Raw genomic sequence first — 27,630 nt, 5'->3', positions numbered from 1 at the left:
TTAAGGCAAAGAGTTCCCGCTGGAATTTGGCGAGAAGGCACTCTGCCCATCCACGATCTTGTCTGCATTGTTTGTCACCATGGCAACAATCCGGCCCAGTTTGTGCGAGAGCTGCCCCAGCGTCTCCACGAGGTCAACCATGGGCAGCTTCCTGAGCTCGACAGCGTCACTGCCGTCACGCGACATATCTCCCTCCACCCTCTGCAGGCCGCCTCTCTCGGGGAATCCCATTGGCTCGTTGGCGTGGGTGGAGCTCACTGCTGTCCCCTTCAGTACTGGGCTGCTCATGATTGAGCGGACGATGTCTGACGACGGGGAACCCGAGTCGCCAGAATCCCTTCGCGCAAGGAAGGGCATGGATTGGACTCGTCGAACAAGCTCCACTTGGTAAAACCTGATGGAATGAAAACATGTTGAATGTTACAGCTTTTTAAAATTAAAGTCACCCTCTTGCTATAATATTTCTGTTGGATTGCTTTTAGTTAACAGTTATTTCACTTATTGATGACTTAAAGTTTCATCATTATCATAAAACATAATAACATTCAATATGATAACTTAACGCTACACACCTTCAAAAACAAACATGTACACTTCAATCTTTATCCAGTGTTATCAAGGTGTATTGTCACGGCCAGATTAAGTGATGTACAACACTTCATTACAGGGGGCCTTTGTGTTCATTATCATTGTTTTTGTCTACCTAACAACGTAATTTCATTCAAATCCTGTAGTGTTCACTGAATAGGACTACCATGGGATCTTTCTGACTGCAAAACTCAACCTTTCCCCAACCCCGATCGTGTGTTTAAACTGATTTTGCTAATTAGTGAAAGCAAGCCAATACTGCATGTTTAAACTTTTCAGATATTCTTTGGTATTACGTACATTGTGGTCTTATTCACCCACAGTATGCTTTCATTGTTAGCCATGCTCTTTTTCCCTGCCATACATACCCCGGCATCACCAGGAGCCCATTTATATCCATGGGTTGAAAGGGACTTCGTGTACAAAATATTTTGTCCAAGGAAGCACGCACATTGCAGGACTCAAACTCAGGGCCCTACGATTCAAAGACACAAGTGCTATCGACTACCGGTATACTGCAGTGCCCCAACAAACATAGTCAACATCAGGCATCGTTAATCAAAACTCTTTGCTACATTAAAAGCCAAGAGACATAGCGTGATTTCAAGTTTGGTGCTAGTGCAAGTACTGGTGCTATCTCAACATTAGCACTGGCGATAAAACCTAACTTAAAATCAGTCGGTGTTGGGAGAATGAAATCAAAACTATGAATATTTGTGATACAGTTGAACCTCTCGTATCCGGACAAGTCGGGACCGGGGCTCATCCGGATAAGGGATTTGGCCGGATACGCGAGACTCAATGCTTTATACATGTACACTTATACATACACATGTACAGATGTACAACGTGTAGCCCATTGTACAATGTAGTACCACACGTAGTAATGTGTATACTGCAACCTTTTCATTGTTACTCTCAGTAACGACCCCAAAATAGAGGTTCGTGTTTGCAAGAATGAAATCATTTTCTTTTATAAATTCTTGGGATGATTTACCTAAATAATTATTAAGAAATGTATCAAATATATGTAATTCATGTGTGTTTGTTTAGGAGTTCTCAAGGAGTTGGGAATCCCCCTTTCCTCCCGTAATTATTATACAAAAAAAATCACGGCGAGATTGCGTCCGTATAATAGAGAGATCCGGATAAAGGGAGGCCGGATAAGAGAGGTTCAACTGTAGTTGACGCAGGGCCCAGTGTTAAATGTTGCCTGCTGAACCGAGATCCACCATTTGTGCTGGCGATTTACAGGTTTTTTTTCCAAATTGGTCAACACAAGTCCCCAAGCACTATCATTTTCATCATCTCGGGTTTGGTGCTGGTGTTAGCGTAGCTCTGCAACACCCACATTCATGTCCATTGTAATTGCATGTTTTACGTGCAAAGTCTATTCTGATGCAGTGGTTGCCCATGTAACAGACACAAACACTCTAGACATGCATGCATAAATATGAGCCTGAGTGCAAAATTAAGATCATTGTATTTTTAATAAGGGAAGAAATTTGTGGCATTTGTATCCATTTTTTTTTTTCATTATGTGTCTAACACTATTAGCAGTCCTGACTACATCTCAGAATATCTGACTATGAGCCATCACCTTTTCCTGCGGAGTTCACGGTGGTGCAATGCTAGCACCTAGTGTTGGGGTCAATCATTTTGATCGGTATCGCTTCATTAATCTGATCGTTGGTGTTGAAGCTCAATTTAAGGCTGTCATTGGCAGCTAGCACTTGCACGTGGCACAAGCACCGAACTTGAAATCACTTATTGGGTTGAAAAATATCTCGTCTATGGAAGTAAGCACTTTGCAGGACTTGAAATCTGGGCCATATGATTCAAAGGCACAAGTCCTATCGCCTGCCGGTACAGTGCACTCTCGTTACAATGAACACGGTTATAACAAAATTTCGCTATAACGAAGTAAAACTTCTGGTCCCAACCTTTCTAATTTTTAGACATATAAACCTCGGAACGATGGACCTTATTTCATTTTCCGACCTTCGGAAAAGGAACAATATATCTCTACCTGAATTATGATCTATCAGAATATTGAATCTTTGGAAGAGCAAAGCTTCAGATGAACTTAAGTTTGGAATCCTGGGAATGGCGTATACATACCTTCGTAATAAGGAGCCTTCGGAATAACGAACTTTTGTAATAATGAACCTTTGGAATAGCGAACTGTACTAGTAACCGAACCCTTAACCATCACTTTCTATACATGCATTTTCCAGCTAGGCATGAAAGTACAAACAACTTTAAGCTCTCTTTAAGATGTAATATTTTAACGAAATTAAAAGATAGCATCCCAATTGACATAACTTTAAAGTGTATGATGAGTATTCAACAAACAGCATATGATAGAAGCGTAGTTTGCTTGTTTTTCGTTATATACTGTATTTGTTTGATTATAACGAAATTTCGTTTTAACGAAAGAAAACTGCTGGCCCCGAGCATTTCATTATAACGGGAGCGCACAGTATACGACTAGTGCCCATAATTATATAGTCAGCATCACCCATCATTCCTCAAAACTTCTCAGGACAACAAAACTCTGCCCACCTGACATTATCATACAGCTGTCTCATGCGATGACAGAGTTTGCTGGTATCCGTTACCATGGAGATGACCTGCTGGTAATTCTTCCGGTCCTCCATCAGGCATCCCTCCACCACACTCCTCAGCTCCTTCTCCTGCAGGAGTTGTGCCTCCATCTGGTCTCTCTTTATCCCATCCTGGAAGAGAAAAGTGTCATCAACGGTCAAAAAGGAAAAACCTTTTTTCCTTCCAAGTGTCATCTCCATCATAACATTGATAAAGGAGATGTTCATGTTGCAAAATCCTATGTTCACTGTCCAAAATAATATGAATACCAACCACACCCACTATAGTGGGGTGGCTTAGTGACAAATATACTGATAATCGTGACACGCCGGACAAAAGTGTCATTTTTTCCTCAGACATTTGTATATATATGAGGATCAAAATTAGGGGGTGCTCCAAGAAATCCGCTAACAGAAAAGATGAGAAAATGCCCTTAATTTGTACATAACAATAGTGTCTGAATTCAAAGACTATACACAGGGCATTCGCCAGGTTTCTGTACAATGCAATGCAATGTACATGGTTGCTAGTCTTAAAATTCAGACCCATAATACGACATATTGTGTGCATGTTTACAGTAATACACCATTTTTACTGGTTTTCCTATGGTAACAGGTGGTTAGTCTGTGTTGCAGACCTGAGGGAGGTGTGTTGGAATAGTCCAGTTTTCTTAAGCACCTTTTCATTAAATAATTTCCTATAATTTCTGGTAAAGGATTTTTTTAGTACTGTCTACCTCCTGTAGAGAAATGGCAAAGAGTGACATGTGACTCTGGCTCAGATACTTTAAATCTTGGGCAATGACTGAGCCAGGTGTAGGACTATGTCACAGTTCATTTTTTCTCCCAGAACTACTAGTTTACCAGTAGAAGAGCTGCATATTCCATTGAGAACTTAAGGTTTTGGGTATTGACCTACATATTTCCTAACAAATTTAACCCGTTTCCTCCAAGATTGTGTGAATTCCATAGGTTTAGCGCAGGGATTACCTGGTTCCCGTAAGCAATTTTTATAGTCCGCACCTCCCCTCTTTATATGTTTCTTATTTCTTGTGGGGGTTATTCAAATGTTTAAAAAGGTTAAAAGTCTATTTTCATAGATGAAGTTGAATTTAGACAATTTGAATATTTTTAAAAATATATTGATATTTGTAATTTCACTCATAAAGACTTAAAGCGGTTTGAATATTTTTGGTCTGATAGCTATGTATAGACATGTTATTAAAAAGTAAAAGCAATGTTTGATTGGTTCACATTATCCAAAGAGGGTGGGATGTAGTTGGCTGGTGAACAAAGTCTATGGGGAAGTTTAAAAAGTTGATAGAAATAAAACAAAATCGGCATAGAGCAGAATCTAAATCACAATATGATATGACAAAATTCCCGACCCCAAAGGCGGTTGATTCTATGATGCTTTATGTCAAAATACATTCCACCCAAAATACATGTGATTGATAGGAGGAAAAAGTATAGTACATTAAAAACAATATAGTTCAACTAACCCCATTAGTCGAGCAGCATAATGAAATGATTGTTAAGTTTTATCGCCTTGTCAATTGAAGATGATGTTACATAATGACAATTATCAAAGTCAGCTAGATCTACGAGTATATCAAGAAACCAAAAAGAAGGGGTGGGGTGGGGTGGGGAGAGAAGAATGAAGTAAGTTATTAGTATTTGTAGTTTTGGTTTTCAGTATATTCATTTTAATTTCCTTAATTTCCGTTAGGTCATCATGGATTGGAGCATTTGTGTACTAGTAATCTGCCAGGAACAAACACAAGAAAAACTTAAAGGTCCTATATTATACACTTTTGGGAGAGTGACTTGAAAAAAAAAATGTTCAGGATATCACATTTTATGCATAATATGTGTAGGTCTGGGGGCATTTCATGAAGCATTTTGTCCGACAAGTTGTCGGACAAATTTGCTCTCTGCCAATCAGATGCAAGGATTTCTGTAGTTTGTAACAGTTTGTCAGAAAAATATCTGACCAAACTGCTTCATGAAATGCCCCCCTGGGGGGCATTTCATGAAGCATTTTTGTCCGACAACTTGTCGGACAAAAATGCTCTCAGCCAATCAGATGCAAGGATTTCAGTAGCTTTTAACATTTTGTCAGACGAAATATCTGACAAAACGCTTCATGAAATGCCCCCCAGTTGTATCACAAGACATCCTACCATATACAGTTTTTGCAATCAAAGCAAACATATAAAGAGATATCAGTATTTTTCTCATTAAAGCATAAATGCGGACGGTTTAGTCTGGAAACATGTTATCATAGAAATATTGTTCACATTTTGTGTTATTAACAATACTTAACATTGATTATACAGATTCATTTTTTACAGAGGTTCTTTGTATCCGTAACTTACACTTAAGAATAATTTTCAAGCACTAATTTTGGGTTTTTGCCTTTAATTATCCACAAAAAGGAGGACTCAGTGCATAAAAGGTGTATGCTTTATTTTTGGAAAATGTTGAGGAGATCAGGAAAATAATATATATTGATGTAGATTTTGGACCTGAAGGAGCAGTTGAAGCATTTTTAAGAAACAATGCCTTGTGGCATCGTTCTTATCATCAAAAATTAATAATGGCAAACTCAAATGAAAATTGGAGGGGGGAAGAAAAGATGAACATAATGACATGAGACAGCTTGGTAAAGATTAAACGCTAAAATAGACAATGCAGCCTCTTTTCTCAGTTCATACTTATCCAGAGTGTGTGCTTTCTTTCCAGTACCGGTATTATTATTTAGATAGGTTAGGGGAATCCCTTTGAATTGTGTGATACATCATTTTAAAGCTTACAGTCTGCTCTTTCAGAATCTGTCCTTAAAGGACAAGTCCACTTTCATGCGCACGTGGATTCAGTGAATACAACAATATTAGTAGGACACATCACAGAAAGCTTGGAAAAAATCGTACAATCCGTTCAAAAGTTATGATTTTTTAAGGTATCTGCACAGTCGCGGCTGGATGAAAAGACTACCACAGTGTATGATGTCACATGCACACATTCTAAGGAAAATGAAATGAGAATTTCACAAAACCATACTTTTTGAATAAAGTTCACATAGTTTCTTTGACTTGCTACTTACGTATGTCAAGGGTAAAATTATTCCCCCTGCCTTCTGAAAGAGAAGTCGAGTATCCTTTTGTAAGCGAAAATAATTTATGTTGAATTTTCTTTATTCATTCTTTATATCGTTGTACACATGTGACATTACAAGGTATAGTAGTCTTCTCATCCAGCCTCGACTGCATGAGCAGAAACTTCAAAAATTCATAACTTTAGAACGGATTGTCCAATTTTCCTCAAACTCTCACTGATGTGTTCTACTATTGTTGCTGCATTCACTCAACCCACATGCTATAAAGGTGACAAATCTTTGTCTGGCGACTTTTTTGTTGATCAATTATACCAACCCTGATGGAAATCTCTTCAAATTCATAAGTTCTGAAGTCTCCTTTAAGTTTAACCAAAATCTATATATGTAGTTGCCATGGCAACATACCACTTAACACTAATGAAAAGTATTTCAAACCTCTATACATCCCGTTGATCAGTTGTACCTATTCAAATGGAATCTCTTCCAAACTGGAAAATAGCCTCCTGTAACTAACTTCAATCAAAAACCCTCGTTTTGGGTTGCCATGGCAACGCACAAATCAACAATTATATTTGACCCCTGGTTTATACTCTTGGTACCTTCTATATAACGTTCATATCAAATTTTGTGAAAATTGAATCTTCCTACCTGGAGAAATAAACAAAAACATGATTTTTAGAAAAAGTTCATTGACCTTTGACCTTTGACCTTTGGAAAATTCACCCCAAATTCAATCAAAATATTTTACTTGTTCTCAATATTCTTCCTGCCAAGTTTTATCCAGATTGGATATTCCTGACCTGAGAAATAGCCAAAAAACCTATTTCACAAATAAAGGTCATTGACCTTTGACCTCTGACCTCCTTCCCAGCATCAATTTTCTTGGAGCACCCTATTTTTTGAGAAGGTACATCATGAAGTACCTTTGGTGAAAAAATCATGCTTTTGTCCGCCGTGTCACGATAATTTCACTAAGCCACCCCACTACTATCATTATTATTGTTATCATTATTATCATTATTATTATCATCGTCACCATCATATTATTATTAATATGCATATTATTAAAAAACAAACAAACAAAACAAAACTTTTGGGGTATTTCAGAATTTGGTGGGGGATGAGTAACCTGAGTTATGATTTGATGTGTTGCATAATTTTTCATGAACAGGCATTGCTTTCTCACTCTTTGCTGATTACAAGTACTTCTCTCTTTCTCATTTCTTTTGATAGTATTACTCTGAAAACATTTACCATTGTTTTTGTTTTTTTCCTCTGAGGGATACTGCTTCTACAGTGTTTTCTAATAGCACGATTTAGATCCCAGTTGCAAATGGTTAAAGCCTCCTCGTTAGTTGGACAATGGGAATACCCATCCTGCATGTATGCAAAACAACACTTTTTGCTTGTACCTGCATTGAAGAAGTAACATTGCAGGTTTACATCTCACTACTAATACTACATAGTTTGACCGTTATGAGCCCCAGCTGACCTCCGAGAGTTGAACGGCCATTTCCTGCATAGCAGTCTCCACCCGGTCAGCGTAGACCTGCTCCAGGCTGTCCGAGAAGGGCCTGGCCTGGCTGTGCCAGCGGGCGATGGCGTTGGTCAGTTTCCGCCTCGGTCCCATCAGCCTGTGCGGAAAACCCAACAAGGAAGGATTAAACCTTTCCGGGCCGCAGACTTTGGACAGCGTGTACAATGCTATGTGGTTTTTCCCTGCTATTGGCATTCATTCAAAACTTACACTCATCGGCCCGAATTCACAATGTGGTACAAATGAAACCATGGTTTAATCCATGGACAAAAACCATGGAGCGCCAAGTGTTGCACGGAATATTTCGTTACGAAATTGGTCATTTCGTTGACAAAATGACCGTTTCATTAACGAAATGTTCATTTAGTTACAAAATGTTTTCAATTTGTTACAAAATAATCATTTCATTGACGAAATGACTGATTTCGTAATGAAATACTCCATGCGACACTTGGCGCTCCATGGTTTTTGTCCATGGTTTAAAACATGGTTTCATTTGTACAATCTTCGTGATTTCCGGCCATCAAATTCACAAAGGTTGCTTAAAAATGAAACACAGATTTTGCAAATTTTGACTGTGTATGTGCATGAATGTGCGTGACTGATCACTTACGCAAACAGACATCCAACATTAGACGCGCGCTATTGCGCACCAAAAAAAAAGGTCCACCTATCTTCACGTTGCAAAATTTGTTTTTCAGAAACTATATACCCCCTTCACACTATGTGTGGAGGGGGTATAATAATTCCTCCAAAGTGATTTTTCGTAACAAGCTTAAAGGCATAATTTACCATTGCAGAAAAAAAAACACACCAAGTTTCAGTGCTTCAAAATAGTTCTAAAGTGTGAGTGACGGATTGAAACACCCATGTAAAAATTTGAATCCGAATAATTAATGTTAAGTATTGTTATATAAACAAAATGTGAGCAGCAGCTACAATAAAAATGTTCCAAGACTAAACCATCTACATTTGTGACCCGCTACACAAAAGGATCCTTAAACTGACGGCTGAGCCGAAAACATCAAGTTTGAAGTCACATCATAAAAATTGGTCAAGACAATCGGATTTCTGTTAATTTCGGCATAATTTTGTAGTCAAATGTTTTGTCTATCATCTGCCAAAATTTCGAAGTTAAATGATCAAAGCAAAAGCAAGAAAAAAGTGTTTTCTGGGCCATGATTTCCCGACTTTCAACGTAACAGAAATGTGTCGGAAGATTTGGATTTACCACCACAGCTAGATTCCGCCCCTAGCAACGAGGGAGTGATCTTATTGGTCAGTGCGTGACATCTTGATTACTGACTTGTCGTGCGTAGACTGCTGGTGCTAAGCTTGAATAAACATCGCGGAGGTCGCCAAGAGCAGACCTTCTATTGTCAAGCGGTGAAAATTGTGTGGCCTCCCCTTGATCATGATAGCCTCAGAAGGACAAATTTTGAAGTCTTTTTTTTTTAAACTCTGATTTCCTCAACTACTTGACAAGCGCTAATGAAATCATCGATATCTATGCAACCAAGTACTTTTACGAGTTGTGCTATATATGACAGTAAAGTAGAAGAGTAAGGAAATAACGTCATGTTTTTTTGTAGAAAATTGCCTTCCCCAACTTTAGAATCCTTTTGCTGTAGCGGGAAACATTTACAGTTTAGAGAGAAAAATTGTGACATTTTCCTATATCTTTTTTTACTATGCTTTATTGCAAAATTTTATATGGTATTCACGTTCTGTGATACTACTGACCTACACATGTGCATCAAATGTGATATCTTGAACCTTTTGTGCATCACTGCTCCCAATGATAAACAGCACCATTAAAGCAAAAATCATTACCTGATGCCAATCTCCTTGAGGTCGCTGTCTGTGAGGGTAAGAAAGACTCTGAGATCAATTTCTTGCTCCTCAAAGATGTGAAGATACTTGGTCAAGCCCAGGCTGCCCAGGAGCCCTGCTAGGTCAGTGAAGGGATAGCTGGTCACTTTCTCTTCCATGATGACCTCTGACCCTTCACCCCTGGACAGGTCGGGCTGGAGGGGGGAGACCGTGGAAGTGTACCCTATGGCTGGCTGGGGACCTTGTGGGTGGGGAGGGTGTGGTGGGGCGGGGTCATTGGGGTAGATCTGGAGATTGGCTCCGAGGTTCCACCCGACGTGGAGAGACACCTGCTGCTGTGGACGATCATGGTTCGGAGGGCCAAAAAGATCCTGGTCGGACGACGATGCATCTTCTCTCCCACCGATGCTGATCTTGCTGATTTGGGCCGCCAGCTCGTTGGGATCGACGCCCTGGTGCGTGCCGCCGCTCTTTGGTCTGACGTCGGGCTCCTCGCTGCCCGGGCTCCCTGCATCGTTGCTGGAAAGACTCGCATCACAGCTCACACCAAGCGCCCCCGCCAATCCCCCAGCTGAGCTACTGCTAAGACTGGAGTTACTGCTGCGTATCGTGAGGGCACCAGACACACAGAATGCTGTATCCTCTGCCCCACCAACATCGTTCCCATTCTGCCCATCGTCCTGGAGTTCTATACAAAAGCATCAATAATGACAAATTATTACCCATGACGGGAAATCCATTCATAGCAACAAAATTGATTCATCGTCCCATCAGAAACTGGCCGCACATCAATTTGCAAATCATCATGCATTATATCACTGGCATCAAATTCCTTTAGCCTATCATATCTCACCACTGTGATCCTCTGCAAGCTCTGATGACTTTGTTTTCTTTTCTCCCCGTAACTTTGCGAATGCCTCTGGGCCATCCAGAATGCTTGGCCCTTTGACCTTTGAACTACGACCCCTTCCATGGTGATGGTGATGGTGGTGGTGGTGGTGATGAGATGGCTTCGCAGGGCGGAGCTGGAAATTCTCGTCTGATGAGCTGAGGTCAAGATCATCCCCTAGACCTGAGCCAGAAATTGAAGGAATTCAAGATTCAAACCTTATATTTAACCTGCTGAGGATGAGTCTCGAGTATATTCGGGCAAGTGTCTATGGGAAATGCTTGTTGTAGCAAAATCAGCCCGTCCTGAACAGGTTAACATCCAAAATACTTACAGTTTAGCAAACTGAGCCGAGTCAAAAAAAAAAAAAATATCAGGCATCTTGGCGATGAGTAACCGTTTATATTTTGCAACGATCTTGACATTACTGATCTACTTTGGGAGCCTGTAGTGTAGCTATTTAGGCATTTTCTCCTAATATTGTACATTAAAGAAAAAAAAAAATAGAACACATTGAATTGGTAAGACTTCTAATTGATTTCGAGAAAAACTTCACAAACAGACACAAGCTTCAATCATAAATTATACAATGTTTCGGCTCATGCAAGCCAGCAGCCAGACACAGAGCACTGAATCTTTTATCCTTGCATACCTGCCCCCCCCCCCCCCCCCCCCAAGGAAAAACACAGTATCTACATCCAGCTCCATTTCTCAACAACCGAGATATTCACCATTTTATATTTTTTGCCAAAGCCCCTGGAAAATATACTCTTTTGAAAAATTCCTTCATTGTGGAATTTTAGTCTATCTAGCTACCAATTTTCCTGGAAAATATCATTTTGTGTTTTTGTTTTGTTTTTAAGTTATTAATGAAAATGTAGATACTTTGGGGAAACCCCATGCAATTGACTGATTTCCCCAAGGAAAAACGCAGTATCTACAATGGAACGAATTTCCCCAAGGAAAAACGCAGTATCTACAGCGGAATGACTAGGATTAATCTTCTGCCATAATTATGTATGCATGTATACATCATTGTACAAGTATTCATGATGCACCATCCTCAACCTCTGGCCCATTTATGCCCTGATTACAGAGCAGGCTTCATAACAATAGCATTAACAAATAACAGATCGTTCTTGGAACTTTTTGCTTACATTCCCAGACCGATCTTGCTGTAACGTTACGCGTTTAATATGAAGCTTGCCAGGGCTGTAAAGTGTAATGTGATGCTACATGGCCTAGCCGCTAACTAGCATCTAACCGTGTTAGAATACAAGATCTAGATCTGTACAGTCTAGGCTACAGTCTGTCTAGACCAAAATAAATCTAAATCGGATGTCTGGACCTAGATCGATCTAGACTAGGTCTAGTTTTTATATCGTTTATTCTAGGCTGGCTACGTAGCAGGCTACACAAGTCTACAGCCTCAGGCTATGCACGATACTCACAGAAAAAAAAATAGCCGAACGTTAGAAATGCAGAAGGTTTAGTCTAAGCCCTACACGAGACAGGACTCTTTAATTAGAAAAAAAATAAATCTAGAACCGGTCTAGATCGAAGTGACATCCGCTCTCTAGGCCTATTCCTTCTGGATTGAACCTAAGTTTGTTATGTCATGTAAATTTGTAATGTAACTTTTTTACTTGTAAGTTGTAGCATGCAGCATGGAATCATGCATGCATTTTACGCAACCCAGTCTCACTAGGGTCTAGACACTGTCTAACGCTAGATCCGATAAGAGTTAAATACAACTTATTCTTAACTTTCTCTATTTTGTCCATTTACCGTGGGTACCTATTTTTCACATAATCTATTTTCAACTAGATCGCTGTCTATGTAATTTTATTTTTAAGACAGTATGGTATGGAGTAGATAATTGAACATTGACACTTCACTAGACTTAGGAATAGGATTCTAGCGTTAAGTGGTTAAGTTTTAGTCTTAGACTTCTTTCTTAGTTTTATAAACAGGCCTGCCCTATCATTAGGCCTATTCTAGTCCTACACTAGATCTTATAGACTTTCGGAATACGGACCCTGAAAGTTCTGATTAACGTTAAGTCTAACGTTAGAAAAGAGACGCAAGACTCAAACGTTACTGTCTAGACAGTCTTAGACTTGGCTTAGATCTAAATAAAAGGTCTAACATGTTAGTATAACGCGACGTTTATCCGATACAACACAAATAGATCTATTGCCTTTCGACGAAACTTTCAGATTTGGAGCCTGAGGAATTTTGACAAGGGTCTAGGCCTATCAAAGTTACTTCACAACAAGTTAATATTGAAATAGTACGGAAGATGTTCATCATCGAGGTAGAATATGAAAGAAAAGCTGATCGTTAATCACACGAAGCGAGGTAAACATGCATTTGTGTTTAGAACTCTAACGTTACCTCGCTTCGTGTGACAAACATGCATTTGTGTTTACCTCGCTTCGTGTGACAAACGATCAGCTTTATTCTTTCAATATTGAAATAGTTTTGAATAACTTACTCATTATCTGCAGATAATTTTTTCTTGAGGGCTAGGCTCACGAGTAATTTTCCCCGCGACAACATTTTGTTTTAATCCAAGTACACACTCACACTGTATGCTGACTACCCGGCCGGGCCCTGTGCTGACTGCATGCTCAAGGAGTGCAGCGCTGCAAGCTGTCAGTGTTGTGCTGTATTGTTTAATGTGCACTCGGTTAGTCTTAATCACACACTGTGTTTCATATTAGGATCACGATCTCATCAAAATATTTACTAATCAGTATTGTTTCGGTTAGACATTTTGAACATTATGTCTTATTATTGAGCAAGTATATCTAAAGAAAGTAATTTACGTTCAAATTACAGAACAACCGGCAAAGTATTCACATATATAAATAACAGTGTCTGGTAATTAAGACTAGCTTTGTAGATACTGCGTTTTTCCTTGGGGAAATATTCATCATGTAGATACTGCGTTTTTCCTTGGGGAAAGTGCAAGTTAAGTGTAGATACTGCGTTTGGCAGTTACGGAAAAGTAGCTTTCCAAACATTTTTTCAAAAATCTGAATATGTCATATGAAGAAGGATTGCCCACTGACTATATTTATGCAAAAAAGTGAAAATCGCCGAAAATGTTAGATACTGCGTTTTTCCTTGGGGGGGGGGGGGGGGGGGGGGGGGGGATACCTGGTGCTGATCGGACACTAGGGGGCGACATGCATCTGTTGTCTATGAGGCTGACTATCTTCATGTGGCCGTTCATGAGAGCCAACGAACGAGCCGTGTCACCGCGGTGACTCTGGAGATCAATGTCCACACTAGCCTGCAATGGAAAAATATAAAGGATAATGATGTTGGATTACCATCTCAAATCAATCTGCACAAAATGAGAGTGGATTTGCTCTATGGGAGTACTAAAGTTTACACCATAATGTTTAAGTGTGCCATGGTGTAAACCTCCTGTGTACCACATTATTTTTGAGACGACAACACATGAGCGCTTTCCAAAAACATTCTGTATTTCAAAGCCATGCAACTTCTTTATAGAAATGTTTATGCTCGGTAAGCAGTGTGCAAAACTGTGAAGAAATTCCTCCAGGGGCCCCGTCTTATAAAGACTTCAAATCAATCACAAGTCCCCATATCAATTGCAACTTGCATTGCAGCTCACAAGAAACTTGTGATTGATTTCTATCACAAGTCTTTATAAGACAGGCCCCTGGCTTTGCAGTGACGTAAACTTTATGACAGATTTATGACTATATCCTTTGCAAGTTGCCAGTAGCTACAAAACTGCATGGCATTGATCCATTCCAAACTGAATTCTGAAATCCCCACAGACTTAGTATGCAGGTCACAAGGTCCCCATAAGGAATGGGTTAACCAGGTCTGGGAGGCAGGATTTTTGCACGCACAAATGGCATTAGAAGATTAGAACTTACTTGAAGAATCACTGGTGAAGCTTTCATTGTAATGTGGCACTTGGTGAGTTATCAGTTGGTTTGTGCCGGGTTGTACACGAGTGAGAAAAAATATGCTCAAATTCACACCACAGAGAGCTACTTGATGCAATGAGCCAAGGGGGTGCCATTTTCCTTTGTATAGGCTACGTTTCCGTGTAATCTATACCCACTCTGTAACAAGACTAAGGGGAGACGAGAACGGCTACTGCAATTGTTGTCTGAAGGTCTGCACTGCAAATTTAAAGTTTTCTAGTAATCAAATCTCAGAGACTCACATTTCCCAGGAGCAGGTTGACAATAATTTCATGACCTTCGGCAGCTGCCATCATTAATGGTGTAATGCCAAGCGAGGGCTCCCTGTAGATTGCAAAAAATAAGCACAGACGATCACAGTGTATTCAACATTCAACACTGCATACTATGACAAAAATACTATTGCAGAAGGGTTTACGCATTTCAAGTGTTTATGAGTAACAGGGATAATCTTTCTTATTAAAATGAAAATTTAAAGAAATATATGGAAGCAAAAACAGTTAAAATACAAGAAAGGAAAAAAAAACAAAAACAAAAAACCTAGAAATGTCGCTATGGCGACTGGTATGCCTCCGCCACAACGCATGGTTCTCCTAATAGGTCTATGGTACAATGTCTTGACGATGTGTGATGACAGTTTCACATAATTGGCTAACTATAAATTGACAGGTTTGTCACAAATGCATTGAACGTTCACTCTCCTTGAGCTAGCTTTAGTTGGATGGCAAATGTGTCGGGGGGGGGGGGGGGGGGGTTCAGAGCCCCCCACCCCACCGGCCTATTTAGGGTTAAATGAGAATGCATGCATATTATATACCATAAATAGCAGTGTATTAATTGCATCAATGTATAAACCCCACCCCTTTTTTATGGCTGTTTTGGGAAAAAACAAACAAACAAACAATCCGCCAACAAACATGCATACCAACATGCAACGAGCGGAGATAACCTGTTGGTTGATTGAGTACAAAAATGTTTGGGGGAGAAAAATGTGTTTATTTTTGTGACACACAAAAAGACAGAAATATGCAGTAGAATACCTCACAAAAAGGAAGATATTTCACACATTGAACACTGAACACTTTCTGCATACTTCATGCAGATGAATTGCACACTGAATAATGGCATATGAACTGCACCCTGGATTTTGACCGGTTTCAGTGGGGAAATAAGTGCGGTCAATAAATCTCTATTTAGAGTAATTAGCCATGTGGTTTCCCCAACTTACATAGCATTGACCTGTGCACTGTTCTCCAGTAAGAACTGAACCATCCTCTGGTGACCGGTGTACGTGGCGTAGAACAGCGCTGTCCAGCCGCGAAGGTCAACGACCTCCAACTCTGCTCCTTGCTATGATGCACACAACACAAGAAACCAAACTTCTCAGCTTGTTCTGATATTTTCATCTTCTTTCTTTAAACCGTAGTCAATGCAGAGTGTCATGTTGTAAAATACAATGGTCACTTTGCCTATAAATGTGAACACATAAACAGTAATTGTACAGTTACTTGCCATCGATGCTATGAAAAACTAGAAATATCACTTAAGGTGATTAATACCCCCGCCCCGTGACGACAGTCTTACCCAAGGAATGATCTTTCCTTGATCTTCTGCCATTTATATGCAATTACCATGGCAACGCAGCTTCCGACACGTCCGAAAAATATGTCTTCCACATCTTCCCACCAAGACTATTGTGTGTGCCACATTTCATAAGCTTTTGTCAAAAACTGAGGAAGTAGTTCAATCCACAAGATCTTTCCTTGATCTTCCACCATTAATATGCTGTTACCATGGCAACGCAGCTTCCGACACGTCTAAAAAATATGTCTTGCACATCTTCCCACCAAGACCAATGTGTGTGCCACATTTCATGAGCTTCAGTCGAATACAGAGGAAGTAGTTCAATCCGCAAGATCTTTCCTTGATCTTCTGCCATTTATATGCCGTTACCATGGCAACGTACTTTCGGGTACTGTCAAAAAATGCGTCTTGCACATCTACAACCAAAGGCACACATCTGTACCAAGTTTCATGGAAATTGGGCAAAAACTGAGAAAGTAGTTTGCAACACAAAATTTTCCATCATTTTGGCTCATAATACAACTGTATGTGAGCTGTTACCATGGCAACATACTTTTTGTCACTGTCAAGAAATGTGTCATGCTGACCTATATCCTAAGACAAATATTCAATATGAATTCCATGAGAATTGGAAGAACACTGATGAAGCAGTTTTGCCATGAAGCATTTTGCCCTATATTTTACCAATAACATGCCGTTACCATGGCAACGCACTTTTTGCCACTGCGGAAATATGTGTCTTGCACATTAACATATTCAGACGAACATCTGTACCTAATTTCATAAAAATTGATCAAAAACTGTGGGAGGAGTTCGCGACGCAAGATTTGTACCCATTTTTGCCCATAATATGCCGTTACCATGGCAACGTACTTTTGGGTACTGTCAAAAAATACGTCTTGCACATCTACAACCCAAGGCACACATCTGTGCCAAGTTTTATGGGAATCGGTTGAAAACTGAGGAAGTAGTTCGCGACGCAAGACTTGCAACGGACCGACCGCCCGACCGCCCGACGGACCGCCCGACCGCCCGACCGCCCGACCGCCCGACCGTCCGCTGATTCCTATATACCCCCTTCAAACTTCGTTTGGCGGGGGTATAACTAGAAATGTCGCTACAGCGACTGGTTATACCCCCGCCAAACAACATTTCATAAGCTTTGGTCAAAACAACATTTGATAAGCTTTGGTCAAAAAACTGAGGAAGTTGTTAAATCCGCAAGATCTTTCCTTGATCTTCTGCCATTTATATGCCGTTACCATGGCAACGTACTTTCGGGTACTGTCAAAAAATGCGTCTTGCACATCTACAACCAAAGGCACACATCTGTACCAAGTTTCATGGAAATTGGGCAAAAACTGAGGAAGTAGTTAGCAACACAAAATTTTCCATCATTTTGGCTCATAATATGTGAGCTGTTACCATGGCAACATACTTTTTGTCACTGTCAAGAAATGTGTCATGCTGACCTATATCCTAAGACAAACATTCAATATGAATTCCATGAGAATTGGAAGAACACTGATTAAGCAGTTTTGCCATGAAGCATTTTGCCCTATATTTTACCAATAACATGCCGTTACCATGGCAACGCACTTTTTGCCACTGCGGAAATATGTGTCTTGCACATTAACATATTCAGATGAACATCTGTACCTAATTTCATAAAAATTGATCAAAAACTGTGGGAGGAGTTCGCGACGCAAGATTTGTACCCATTTTTGCCCATAATATGACGTTACCATGGCAACGTACTTTTGGGTACTGTCAAAAAATACGTCTTGCACATCTACAACCCAAGGCACACATCTGTGCCAAGTTTTATGGGAATCGGTTGAAAACTGAGGAAGTAGTTCGCGACGCAAGATTTGCAACGGACCGACCGCCTGACCGACCGCCCGACCGACCGTCCGCTGATTCCTATATACCCCCTTCAAACTTCGTTTGGCGGGGGTATAATAAGACATATTACGATCACACTCAGTACAGATGACTTAACGATAACTTACTAATAACCAACAATAGTGAATCATGCACAAGAAACTGCATGCATGGAAGACTATGGGATGGTCTGCAGTAGACAAAGATTGAATTAGCTCACAAATTCAAAGCTTTCAGTGCGCCTTGTATCTGGAATTTTTGGTGAAAATGACTTTATTTTTGGAGTAATGGTCAGATAATCAGTTTAGTGATGGTCCTGTCCAAATCCTAGCTGTCTTACCCCCCAAAAATGAAGCCACCAAGACCTGTTAAAGGAAAGGCTATCACATTTAATACAGTGCTTTGGCCGTCATTTTTGTTTGCTTTGTCTTTGTTTTGTTTTTGTTTTGTTTTGTTTTTGCTCTCCTGAACATTTCACAGTTTGTACTAAATACAAGGTTTTGTCGCCTAAGCAATATGTTATGGTGACCACCATCTGTAGTGATGTACTATAGAATGAAGCTGTATCTTTTATCCCTCTGTAGGGATAAAATATTCAGCTCAATTCTACATCACTGCAGCTGGTGGTCATCACACCTCTACAGTTTGCAATCATACATGATCTTTTTCTCATCATGATCAAGTCAATATAGAGTGTTCATTTTGTTCAATGCTGCATCAACACACCTTTACTTGCCTAGATGAAAGGCAGCAGAGCTAGAGAGCAAATATTCACAAGAAAAAATTCATCTCAGAAGAACTATTATGCAAACTTGCCATTCCTACATTGCGGCCCGAGTGCCTCACCTGCAAAAGGAAGTATGCGACACTCTCATTTCCACAGCTGGCAGCCATCATGAGGGCTGTCGTCCCCTTGTCGGACTGCACGTCGACCTTTGCCCCCGCATCGAGAAGCAAGTTGACGATGGTGTCATGGCCGATGTAGCATGCATACATCAGGGCTGTCCAGCTCCCTCGATTCTGCTTGTTGATGTCAACATCGCCGCTGCAACAATTGATAAAAATGTGACACCTCCATGGAGAAACTTCAACACTTTTAAAGGTGCAGTTTGTGTTCAGAGCTACACTGGAGGAGGAGAAAGTTAGCAGAAGTTCCTTAACTCTTTATGTGCCACGTTCGCACGTCCGACTCAGTCGACGGCGTGCCAACTTCGCATATTCTGCTCAACAAACAAAGCCGCCAAAACCGATTGATAAATCACTAATCACTGCTAATCCCGAGGCACAATGAAAGCATTTCTCGTCCTTTTGTTCCTCTCTTATACGGCTTGCATTCTATGTGGTGATTCACTATCAAGTGGTATTCCCAACTAGATTTGCTTGTACATTCTAACTATCTGTCACGGTTTTATGTGCAAAAGTCATGCCTTTACAGTAATGTAGCAACTGGTCATTCAAAAGAAAAAATAGATTCGTCATACAATTTATATCGAAACAAAGCTTGGCATTCATCTTTAACTTTGCCTGCTATTATGCCCATCTTAACAGAAATTTGTAGAAGTTAAACAAATTGGAAAAACAGAATTCTTTCTCAAAGCATGACTACCTTCTTGTCTCAGAATAACGTGGCACACAGGGGGTTTCCACCATGGCACATAAAGAGTTAACCAATTGATGACTGTTCCCATGTATACTCGGGCAAATGTCTATGGGAAATGCTGTTGAAGCAAAATGAAACTGTCCTCAATGGGTTAAAATAGACGCTTCTTGAACGCTTTTTTAGAAAGTACGAACCCAGTATCAGTAGCCATATAAATTTGTTACTAATCACTGCTCTCCGCTAATCACATATTAATGTTTTGTCCGAACAGTAAATGGTAGCTGTAATCAATTTTCATATCTGTAGACAAGCACATCGTTGGCCCGTTTCATAAAACTTGTCATCAGTGACAAGTTGTCATAGATGTGACAAGCTACTTAAATCCTTGCATCTGATTGGCTGAGAGCACATTTGTCATAGAAATGTGGCAGCTGTCATGGATGACAAGTTTTATGAAACGGGTCCCACATGTGCAAGTGATTGCAACTTCAGGAACTGGCTTCTGCTCTCAGTGTTAAGAAAGAGAGAGAGAAAAAGAGAATCCATCAGATACACTGCTTAGATTAGGCAGGACACCCACACTGTTTGACAATGCAAGAATGACATGTACATGGCTTTAATAGAAAAACAATTTGCAATCAATTTTCTCTGTCACATTTTACCAAATATTCCTTATGATAAATACTGCCTTATACAATCAAGCCTGCGTTAGTGACCACCTGTCTATAAGGGTCACCTGCCATCAAAAACAACCACTAAAAATAATTCCCTTCAGAAGAGAAAGCATGTTAAAGACCCTGTCTACGGCGGCCACCTGTCCATACCTGCCACCTTTTTTTCTTTTTTTTCTTTTTTTCTTGGTCTCTTCCTTGGGTAAGTGGTTATAGACAGGTCACTGTGCAATGTACCTTGTAATGTACTCTCTCACGCAGTCATATTGACCAATCGATGCTGCAGTGTGCAAGTCTAGCGGCACAGGTTCAAAGGTTGCAGTACTGTCTAATGAGCTCCATCCCTTCCACATGGATAGACTCTTGTCCAGGAGTTCCGACTCACTGGCCTCATCGCTGGCCTCATATGGATAGTCCATTCTGGCTCACCACTGACAGACCTGTGGAGTAAAGTGAAACACTGTATGCAGGGCTGAACACTAGCCCATAAATTCTACACATATGTACTGGTCTAATATGTCTCTGGAGGACCCAGTTTTTTCCAATTCTTTTACTGATCTGAACCTCAAATCAATTCGTCCTTTTCTTTCTTTCATTTTTTTGACTGGCCTTTCTTTTTTTTTTTTTGGTTTTATGTTTTTTTTTAATTCATATACAATGTATGTACTTTTTTTAACTAGTCACATACTGAACTATTTAATTTGGCAATTCCTGAAAAGTTACTAGTTTAACAGTGATTTTCACCGGTCTGGGACCGTCAGACCAGTGACAGTGTTTAGCGTCACTGTTTCATGTAAACTCCTTGTAACCTCTGCTGTTTGAAGAGCAATCTGTTATCAGCTTTCTACACTGCCAAGAATTGAAGAATAATCACACTAAAGGAGTTTGAACGTAAGCAGCTTAAATTCTGATTACAGTATTTTTCTTTTTCTTCTAGTATTTTCTTTTCAATTTAATGCTCTTGATTTCTGTAATTGCCCTAAACCAAAATATTTACATGGTCATGTGACATAATCTAACTATTAAAAGATATTTATAATTATTATACTAGCTGGGTAGAACTAATACCTATTTTTAATATTTTGTTGTCATCAACTATGGCAAGTTGGTTGTGAGGAAGGGAAAGTCTTCTTGCCATTGAAACCTAATTGTGTTGACGAAATAATATCATACGTGACAGAGCATATTCATTAAAAAAAACAAAACAAAACAGCAATGACAGGTTGTACTTTTTCCAAGTTTGACTAATTATGACCCGCTACAACAAAATGATCCTAAAGTCGGGCGAGGTCGATTATTTGAAAATTGCATGACACAATTCCCTAATCTTTCTGCTTTAAATTGATATATAACACGTCTTATAAAAATAATCGGCTGCGGAGATATCGATGTTTAAAAGAGAGCATGTCAAGACGTCTGGGAAATCACTGTTTCGAGAAAAGCGCCCTAAAAGTTCTCCTTGCGACGTAATCACAATCAAGAGACACGCAAGTCAGTATTCACCTCCGGACAATAGAAGTTAAGCCCTAGCAACCCCCGAAATGCTCATTCAAACACAGCGTCGGCGGTCTCCTCACCGACCAATCAGTGACCAGGATGTCAGGAGAAGCGGCTAGGCATAGCGCAACCCGCCCGCACGCACCAGTCGACTGGGTAGTGTGCGAGCTTCACGCTTCGGTTAGCGGCAAGCAGCAAACTGACCAATGAGATCACTCTGGTCGTTGTTAGGGGCGGAGACTATGTGTGGCGCTCAATCCAAATGTTCGAACCAGTTTCTGCTTCGTTGAAACGCCAAAAAAAAACATGGCCCAGAAAAACGCTATTTTTTGGTCTTTCCTTTCATCATTTTGCTTCAAAATTTCGACAGATGATAGAAGACATGTCAGACTCTAATAATATGTCAAATTCAGAAAATCGCAAGTTTTGACCAATTTTGATGCTCTAACTTCAAACTCGATTTTCACGGCTTCGACCGTGCGCGACTTTAGGACTATTTTGTTGTAGCGGGTCACAATTGTTATCATGAAGAAGCATTCACTGTCTCATTGACTTGAAATGGATGAGATCTGTCCATGAGAGTGGTAACATACTATAAACAAGCCAGCCTGCAAGACTGCAGATTTGTATTCAGGGCTTCCTATAGTCCATACCCCGATTGACCAAACATTAGAGGAAACCCATTAATATGTAAATTGAATTGAATTAGGTTTTACTCAGACGAGCATGGCACGGGTCAACACAAATAACACTACCCACACAAACCAGAAATAGCATTGGAAAATAACACTCCAAATGTGACCGCGAATCACAAAACAAACAAAAAGTCACACCCATTGATTTTACATGAGAACTTAAAAAAGGTCAAATGGGTCAACCGAGTCAATCCTGAGTTTTTCATATTTTCTGAAAGAGCTATCCTTCATCTACACTATTCTTTTGTTTGGGATCATAACATGAACGGGAAAGTGTGTTTTCAGCAGTTTTTCTACAACCCTCTTTGGGGGGAGAGTAGAATGATCAGGTATGTCTTAGAGGAGCCTTTTCATTTCTTAAAATCTTTTGCACACTAGCTACTTCCAAGTCTTATAACTTTTGAAAGCATAAAGCTGACTGCTTTTAAAGTTGGCAATTATCATGAACATATAAAACATACTCAATTTCAGTTTTAAGCTGATAATCCCTTCATTGTTGTTGCTCTGGTAGTTAACATCCTGTGTTTTGTCCCTTTGTTTTTGTCCCGCATATCTGCCATGGCTTGGTAAGGATTAAGCGCTTGAATAGACCCTGTACGCTGTACTTCAGAGCCTCTTTTCTCAGTTCCCACACTTTTCCAGAGTGTGTGCTTTCTTTCCAGTCAGTAGGCCTATTTTAGATAGGTTAAGGGAGTCCATTTGGATTGAGTTATAGGTCTACATCATTTTAAAACTTACAGTCTGCTCTTTCAGAATCTGCCCCTAACTAAAAAATCTATGTCTGGCGATTTTTTGTTGGTTTTGTGGTGCAGGGTCACAAATAGACCCTCGGCTCTACAGTGAAATAATATTAATAATAACAAGAATTATACTAGTTTTACTTTCCTCACACAACCAACCATGGGCTCTCCCTTGGAATACGCACTGCAGGGCCTGTACAGATATGTGACCCTTCTATAGACTCTTGATAGCGTTACAATGTACTACGGAGTAGGCCTAAAATTTAATTCACAATCACAAAAAAGTACTAGCGCAATGATCATGATTCATACGTTTGCCGTACGTGAAAAACAACGTGTGGGACTGAGCAATCTTGGCCACACTCTTCACCGAGACAAATTATTCAATTCTTGACGACTCCCTATACTACTCGTAAGTTGACATCCCTACTCACCAACAGCTAGTCGTTCTGGATTATTTTGTCTGCAAGCAGAGCCATGTTCATTTTAGATACCGGCATGGGAGAATTTATAACTCGTCGAATTCACTCCTCTTGCCGCGGGGTCCATTTCTGTATATTGTAAACAGCGCTGCCAGCGTTGCTCAGTCATTGATCCCATGATTGCCGACGACCGACCAGCCCAAAAATTTCAAAAGCGCACGGTACGGACCCTATCCGGGTGCCGTCCGATGATGATGCAGCAAAGAGTCTAACAGGTGCAACGAACTACTAGTATTGTTCCCTGGCAGTTGCACTTTTGGCAAAAGCACGAAGCGAAAAGGGTAGTTGAGTCAATATTCCACATGTCAACAATTAGGCCTAATGTTATACTAGGAGCCCGATTATTATTTGTTTGTGAAAGAAGACTGGTAAGAGGTTGACATGTACCATTGAATTTTACTAGTACACAGTACTATTAGGCTGTTTTGGAGATGGAGTGATGGGTTTTCACTGTTCGTTGGGTTACAAGGAAAACTATATAAAAACAAACAAACAAACAAACGCGAAAAAAACAACAACTCATGAAAGAAAAACTGTGCTGAGTTGAATGCGTGTTATAAGAAATAATGTTTACTAATAGCTTTCCCTCGATTTTCAACATTTTCCAAATAATGTAGCAAATAGCATGTGGGCTTATCTATTGACTTAATATGCGAATTCGTGTTTATAAGTACTTTGCTAAATGTAAAATATGAAGGGCTTTACTATGACTTATACGATATCACAATGATTAGTCACTATACACACAATAAAATATGGCTGAGTATTACGTATTTCACAAGAACTCATGCGCTCCGTGTATGATTTGATCAGGAAATACTATAACTAGAAAACTCAGTAGACCACATGAAACGACAAAAGAGAAACAAGGAAACAAACAGACAATTACAGACAAATTATCTTAACAAAATAAATAAACAAATAAATAAGTATAGATGAAAAAAGTGTATATCGTAATAATCCTGCTATAGAGAATTTCTGTGAAGGTCTTGTAACCGCAAACCTGCTATACATTCATGTACGTCAGATTCCCTATGCAATTATTTAAAGATGTACATCATTTTTTTTATTTGAAAGCATTTCATCAATATATGCGTTATTATTTTGCACACTGAACTGTTAAAATAGCTATTCTAGCAATTTGAAAAAAAAAATGTATACAAGGTCCCTTACACATGTGCTTGGACAATGGCGCTATAATGATCTGTAAACCCGGAATGAGGTGTTTCAAGCTAAAATAACGAGATCGTGCATGAACATAAGACGGTCACGAATGGATCGATATCCTGTGCTCAGTGTTCGTTTGGTTCTCATACAGATGAGGAAAACATTGCAACATTAGCCAATTACGTCATAAGGGAATGGGAGGGGATTATCTCTAACATACAGTTCATCTGTAATACATAATGTATACTAGGACGGATTGCGATCTGCGTCAAGTAAGACAAATCATTGTCAAATTCATGATTTTTCGTTTCTTGTTATATATTACCATCATCATCATCATCATCATCATTATCGTGCATGTGTAGACCGTACATTATGAAGAGTTTATTGAAAAATGAAGTACGCGTCATTTATAAACATTTTAAAGTAAGTCCATCATCTGATAGAGCAAAATTAAACCGCTTCAGTAATACCTCAATAAGTGACGTAACAAGGTATATTCTAGAAGTTTTGATTTAGAATATCCTAAATATTCTTATTTTCTTTGCTTTTAATCACGCATATTTCACCTTAAAAAACGGAGTTAGCTCGTTTCGCGATAAAACTCATCACAATCATGATACATACTGTAGATGATGAATATAATGCATATTCTTTGCACAGATAGTGAAATGGGCTTATAGTACAAAATGACTACTACAGTGTACAATCAGACAATATAGCGCCTAGTCGTAAATCGATATGATTTTGAATCCCTATGATATCTAAGGAAATTTAATGGATCTTCTTCTTACAATGCAATAAAACTTGTTTCTTTTATCTTTAGACGTCCCAAGCAAAATATAAGGTATACATTTACAATCAAATGATTATTGTTATACTGGCGATATAATGGCATAAAGACACTAATGGTATATATCTCATTAATAATTAAAGAAAAAAAAGTGTGCTTTGGTTTTATTTTATTTTATTTTTTTTTTGGGGGGGGGATAATTTCTTTCATTTCCCATGAAAACGGTATCCTCGTTTTTCCAAGCTTCGATTAAAAATGGGTGATTACTATTTACATGCTTAAACGACACTCAAATTCAGATTTGTTTACTGATCTGAAATTAGCATTTGCAATTTAGTTTCCTAATAAACTCCACACTGTGCGATACACGGCAATTAAGCTGTACACTAATTATAATGAAGAACACCATAGGAACTACCATAAATGACGATAAGACAGTAATCCATTTAACAATTACAATGATGTCCATAACAACAACAGGACTATAATAATCCGTAATTCCGTATATCACAACAAGCTACCTAGAAATTATTCACATGCGAGAGTAAAACATCCTACAGCCACTAAGAAGAATGTGAAATATGTGATAGGCAATTGCTACAATTGAACATACAAAAGTATGTACTAAATACATAATCACCATTAACAACACGTGAGGATATTAATACGTAAATTATTTCATGAGAAGCCATTTCATTACGTAAGACAATGTTAAATAATATAAACAATTAATCATTAAACAAACTAGTAGTACTCTCTGTGCATCGAACGTATTCTGTGCTCTGCTGAACATTGATACAGATATGCAAGCTTTGATCGTTAACGGGCCGTTAACGATCGCCCCGTCACTGTACAGGCATGCTAACCTGGAAACATTGAACTGCACATTACTTGAATATGAGACTACATGGGCGTCACCAGGGGGGGGGGGGGGGGTGCGTTGGGTGCGAACGCACCCCCCTTCAGATCCTTAAAAAAAAAAAAAAAAAAAAAAAAAAAAAAAAAAAAAGATCAGTCTGCGAGCGACCTCAACGCCGGACGCTAAATAATTACTCTTTTCTAATTTGTTTTTATATATTGCACCAGGGACACACACACACACACACACACACACACGCACAAACACACAAAAATAATAATAATTCGCACCCCTGGTTCTGGCAGCACTGATTTTGTACATATCTATTAGTATTCTACAGTGTTTACTATTTATCGACCGTACTATACATCCGTACGATACGGAGCACTTATACACGTTTGCCCCATCCCACATAATCATAATTCCCGCGTTGAAAAGATTTTCTTGCTTTTTTGTTAGAATTCAAGAAATCTGTTCACCCAAAAGCAGTGGCGTAACTACGGAGGGGGGGGGGGGGTGCGCCCCCCTCCCAATGCGCTGGCAAAAAAAGACTTACCGAAATAGTAATTCAAGTGTTAGTAAACTGCTTTTGAATGAAAGGGTGATCAAGAAATAAGATATTTTTCTATGATTTCTTTTAACCATAATTAGATAGGTATATAGTGTGAAACATTGTTCAAAAAGCCCGGACCCGACAAAAGATTGTGATTCAGCGTTCCTGGTTGGCATTCTGCATATAAGCAGGACGTGCGCAGTGTGCTCAGTACATCCGAACGAAGAGTCGCTACAATGTTGCGCAATGTGATGTAGAATGTATACCTTTGTACCTTACTCTTCGTTATATCAAAGCTAGATCATTGATTTTGCAGTGTTGCTTTACATACTACAATGTAAAAATGGCTTGCATTGCCAATAAAAAGACTTGACCTGGACTAATTCCTAACTTTTCCTTGTACATAAATTATAAGACACACACACAAACAAACACGCACAATTAGTTTAGGGGATGCTCTAAAGTGCAGATTTTGGACATCCTTTCCCCGCTTGGTCACTTCGACGCCACCTCGCTGGTCATACCTCCCCCAGTTGCCAGTCATGAACATAAACCCACAC

At 39.5% G+C, this 27,630-nt stretch overlaps 1 protein-coding gene across 1 annotated transcript; it reads right to left on the bottom strand.

Moving 5' to 3' along the window:
- On the bottom strand, positions 1–23,737 carry LOC139708277 (ankyrin repeat and SAM domain-containing protein 3-like). The gene is made up of 11 exons (XM_071620247.1): positions 23,651–23,737; positions 20,522–20,724; positions 18,860–19,058; positions 15,774–15,895; positions 14,788–14,869; positions 13,737–13,872; positions 10,536–10,754; positions 9,683–10,370; positions 7,805–7,946; positions 3,154–3,326; positions 1–394 (listed from the first exon to the last, which is right to left on the bottom strand). Exons 2-11 carry the CDS (start codon positions 20,701–20,703, stop codon positions 1–3), a joined length of 2,337 nt encoding a protein of 778 aa, XP_071476348.1. The 5' UTR covers positions 20,704–20,724; positions 23,651–23,737.
- Between the last annotated feature and the right edge of the window lie 3,893 nt (positions 23,738–27,630).

Source organism: Diadema antillarum, unplaced genomic scaffold, assembly GCF_040938485.1.
Source record: "Diadema antillarum isolate AM-2024a unplaced genomic scaffold, OU_Dant_1.0 seq00001324_RagTag, whole genome shotgun sequence".
NCBI lineage: Eukaryota > Metazoa > Echinodermata > Echinoidea > Diadematoida > Diadematidae > Diadema > Diadema antillarum.
The sequence above is the reverse complement of the archived record's forward strand: the minus strand, read 5'-3'. Positions and strand labels throughout refer to the sequence as shown.

What these genes read in the sequence shown, in the direction of transcription:
- LOC139708277 (XM_071620247.1), bottom strand. Translation starts at nt 20,703, where the DNA reads ATGGACTATCCATATGAGGCCAGCGATGAGGCCAGTGAGTCGGAACTC. An exon ending in GTGAGAGAGTACATTACAAG is followed by an intron (nt 19,059 to 20,521) that starts GTACATTGCACA and finishes CAATTGTTGCAG; the next exon opens with CGGCGATGTTGACATCAACA. An exon ending in TGGCCGTTCAACTCTCGGAG is followed by an intron (nt 3,327 to 7,804) that starts GTCAGCTGGGGC and finishes TTTCTCTTCCAG; the next exon opens with GATGGGATAAAGAGAGACCA.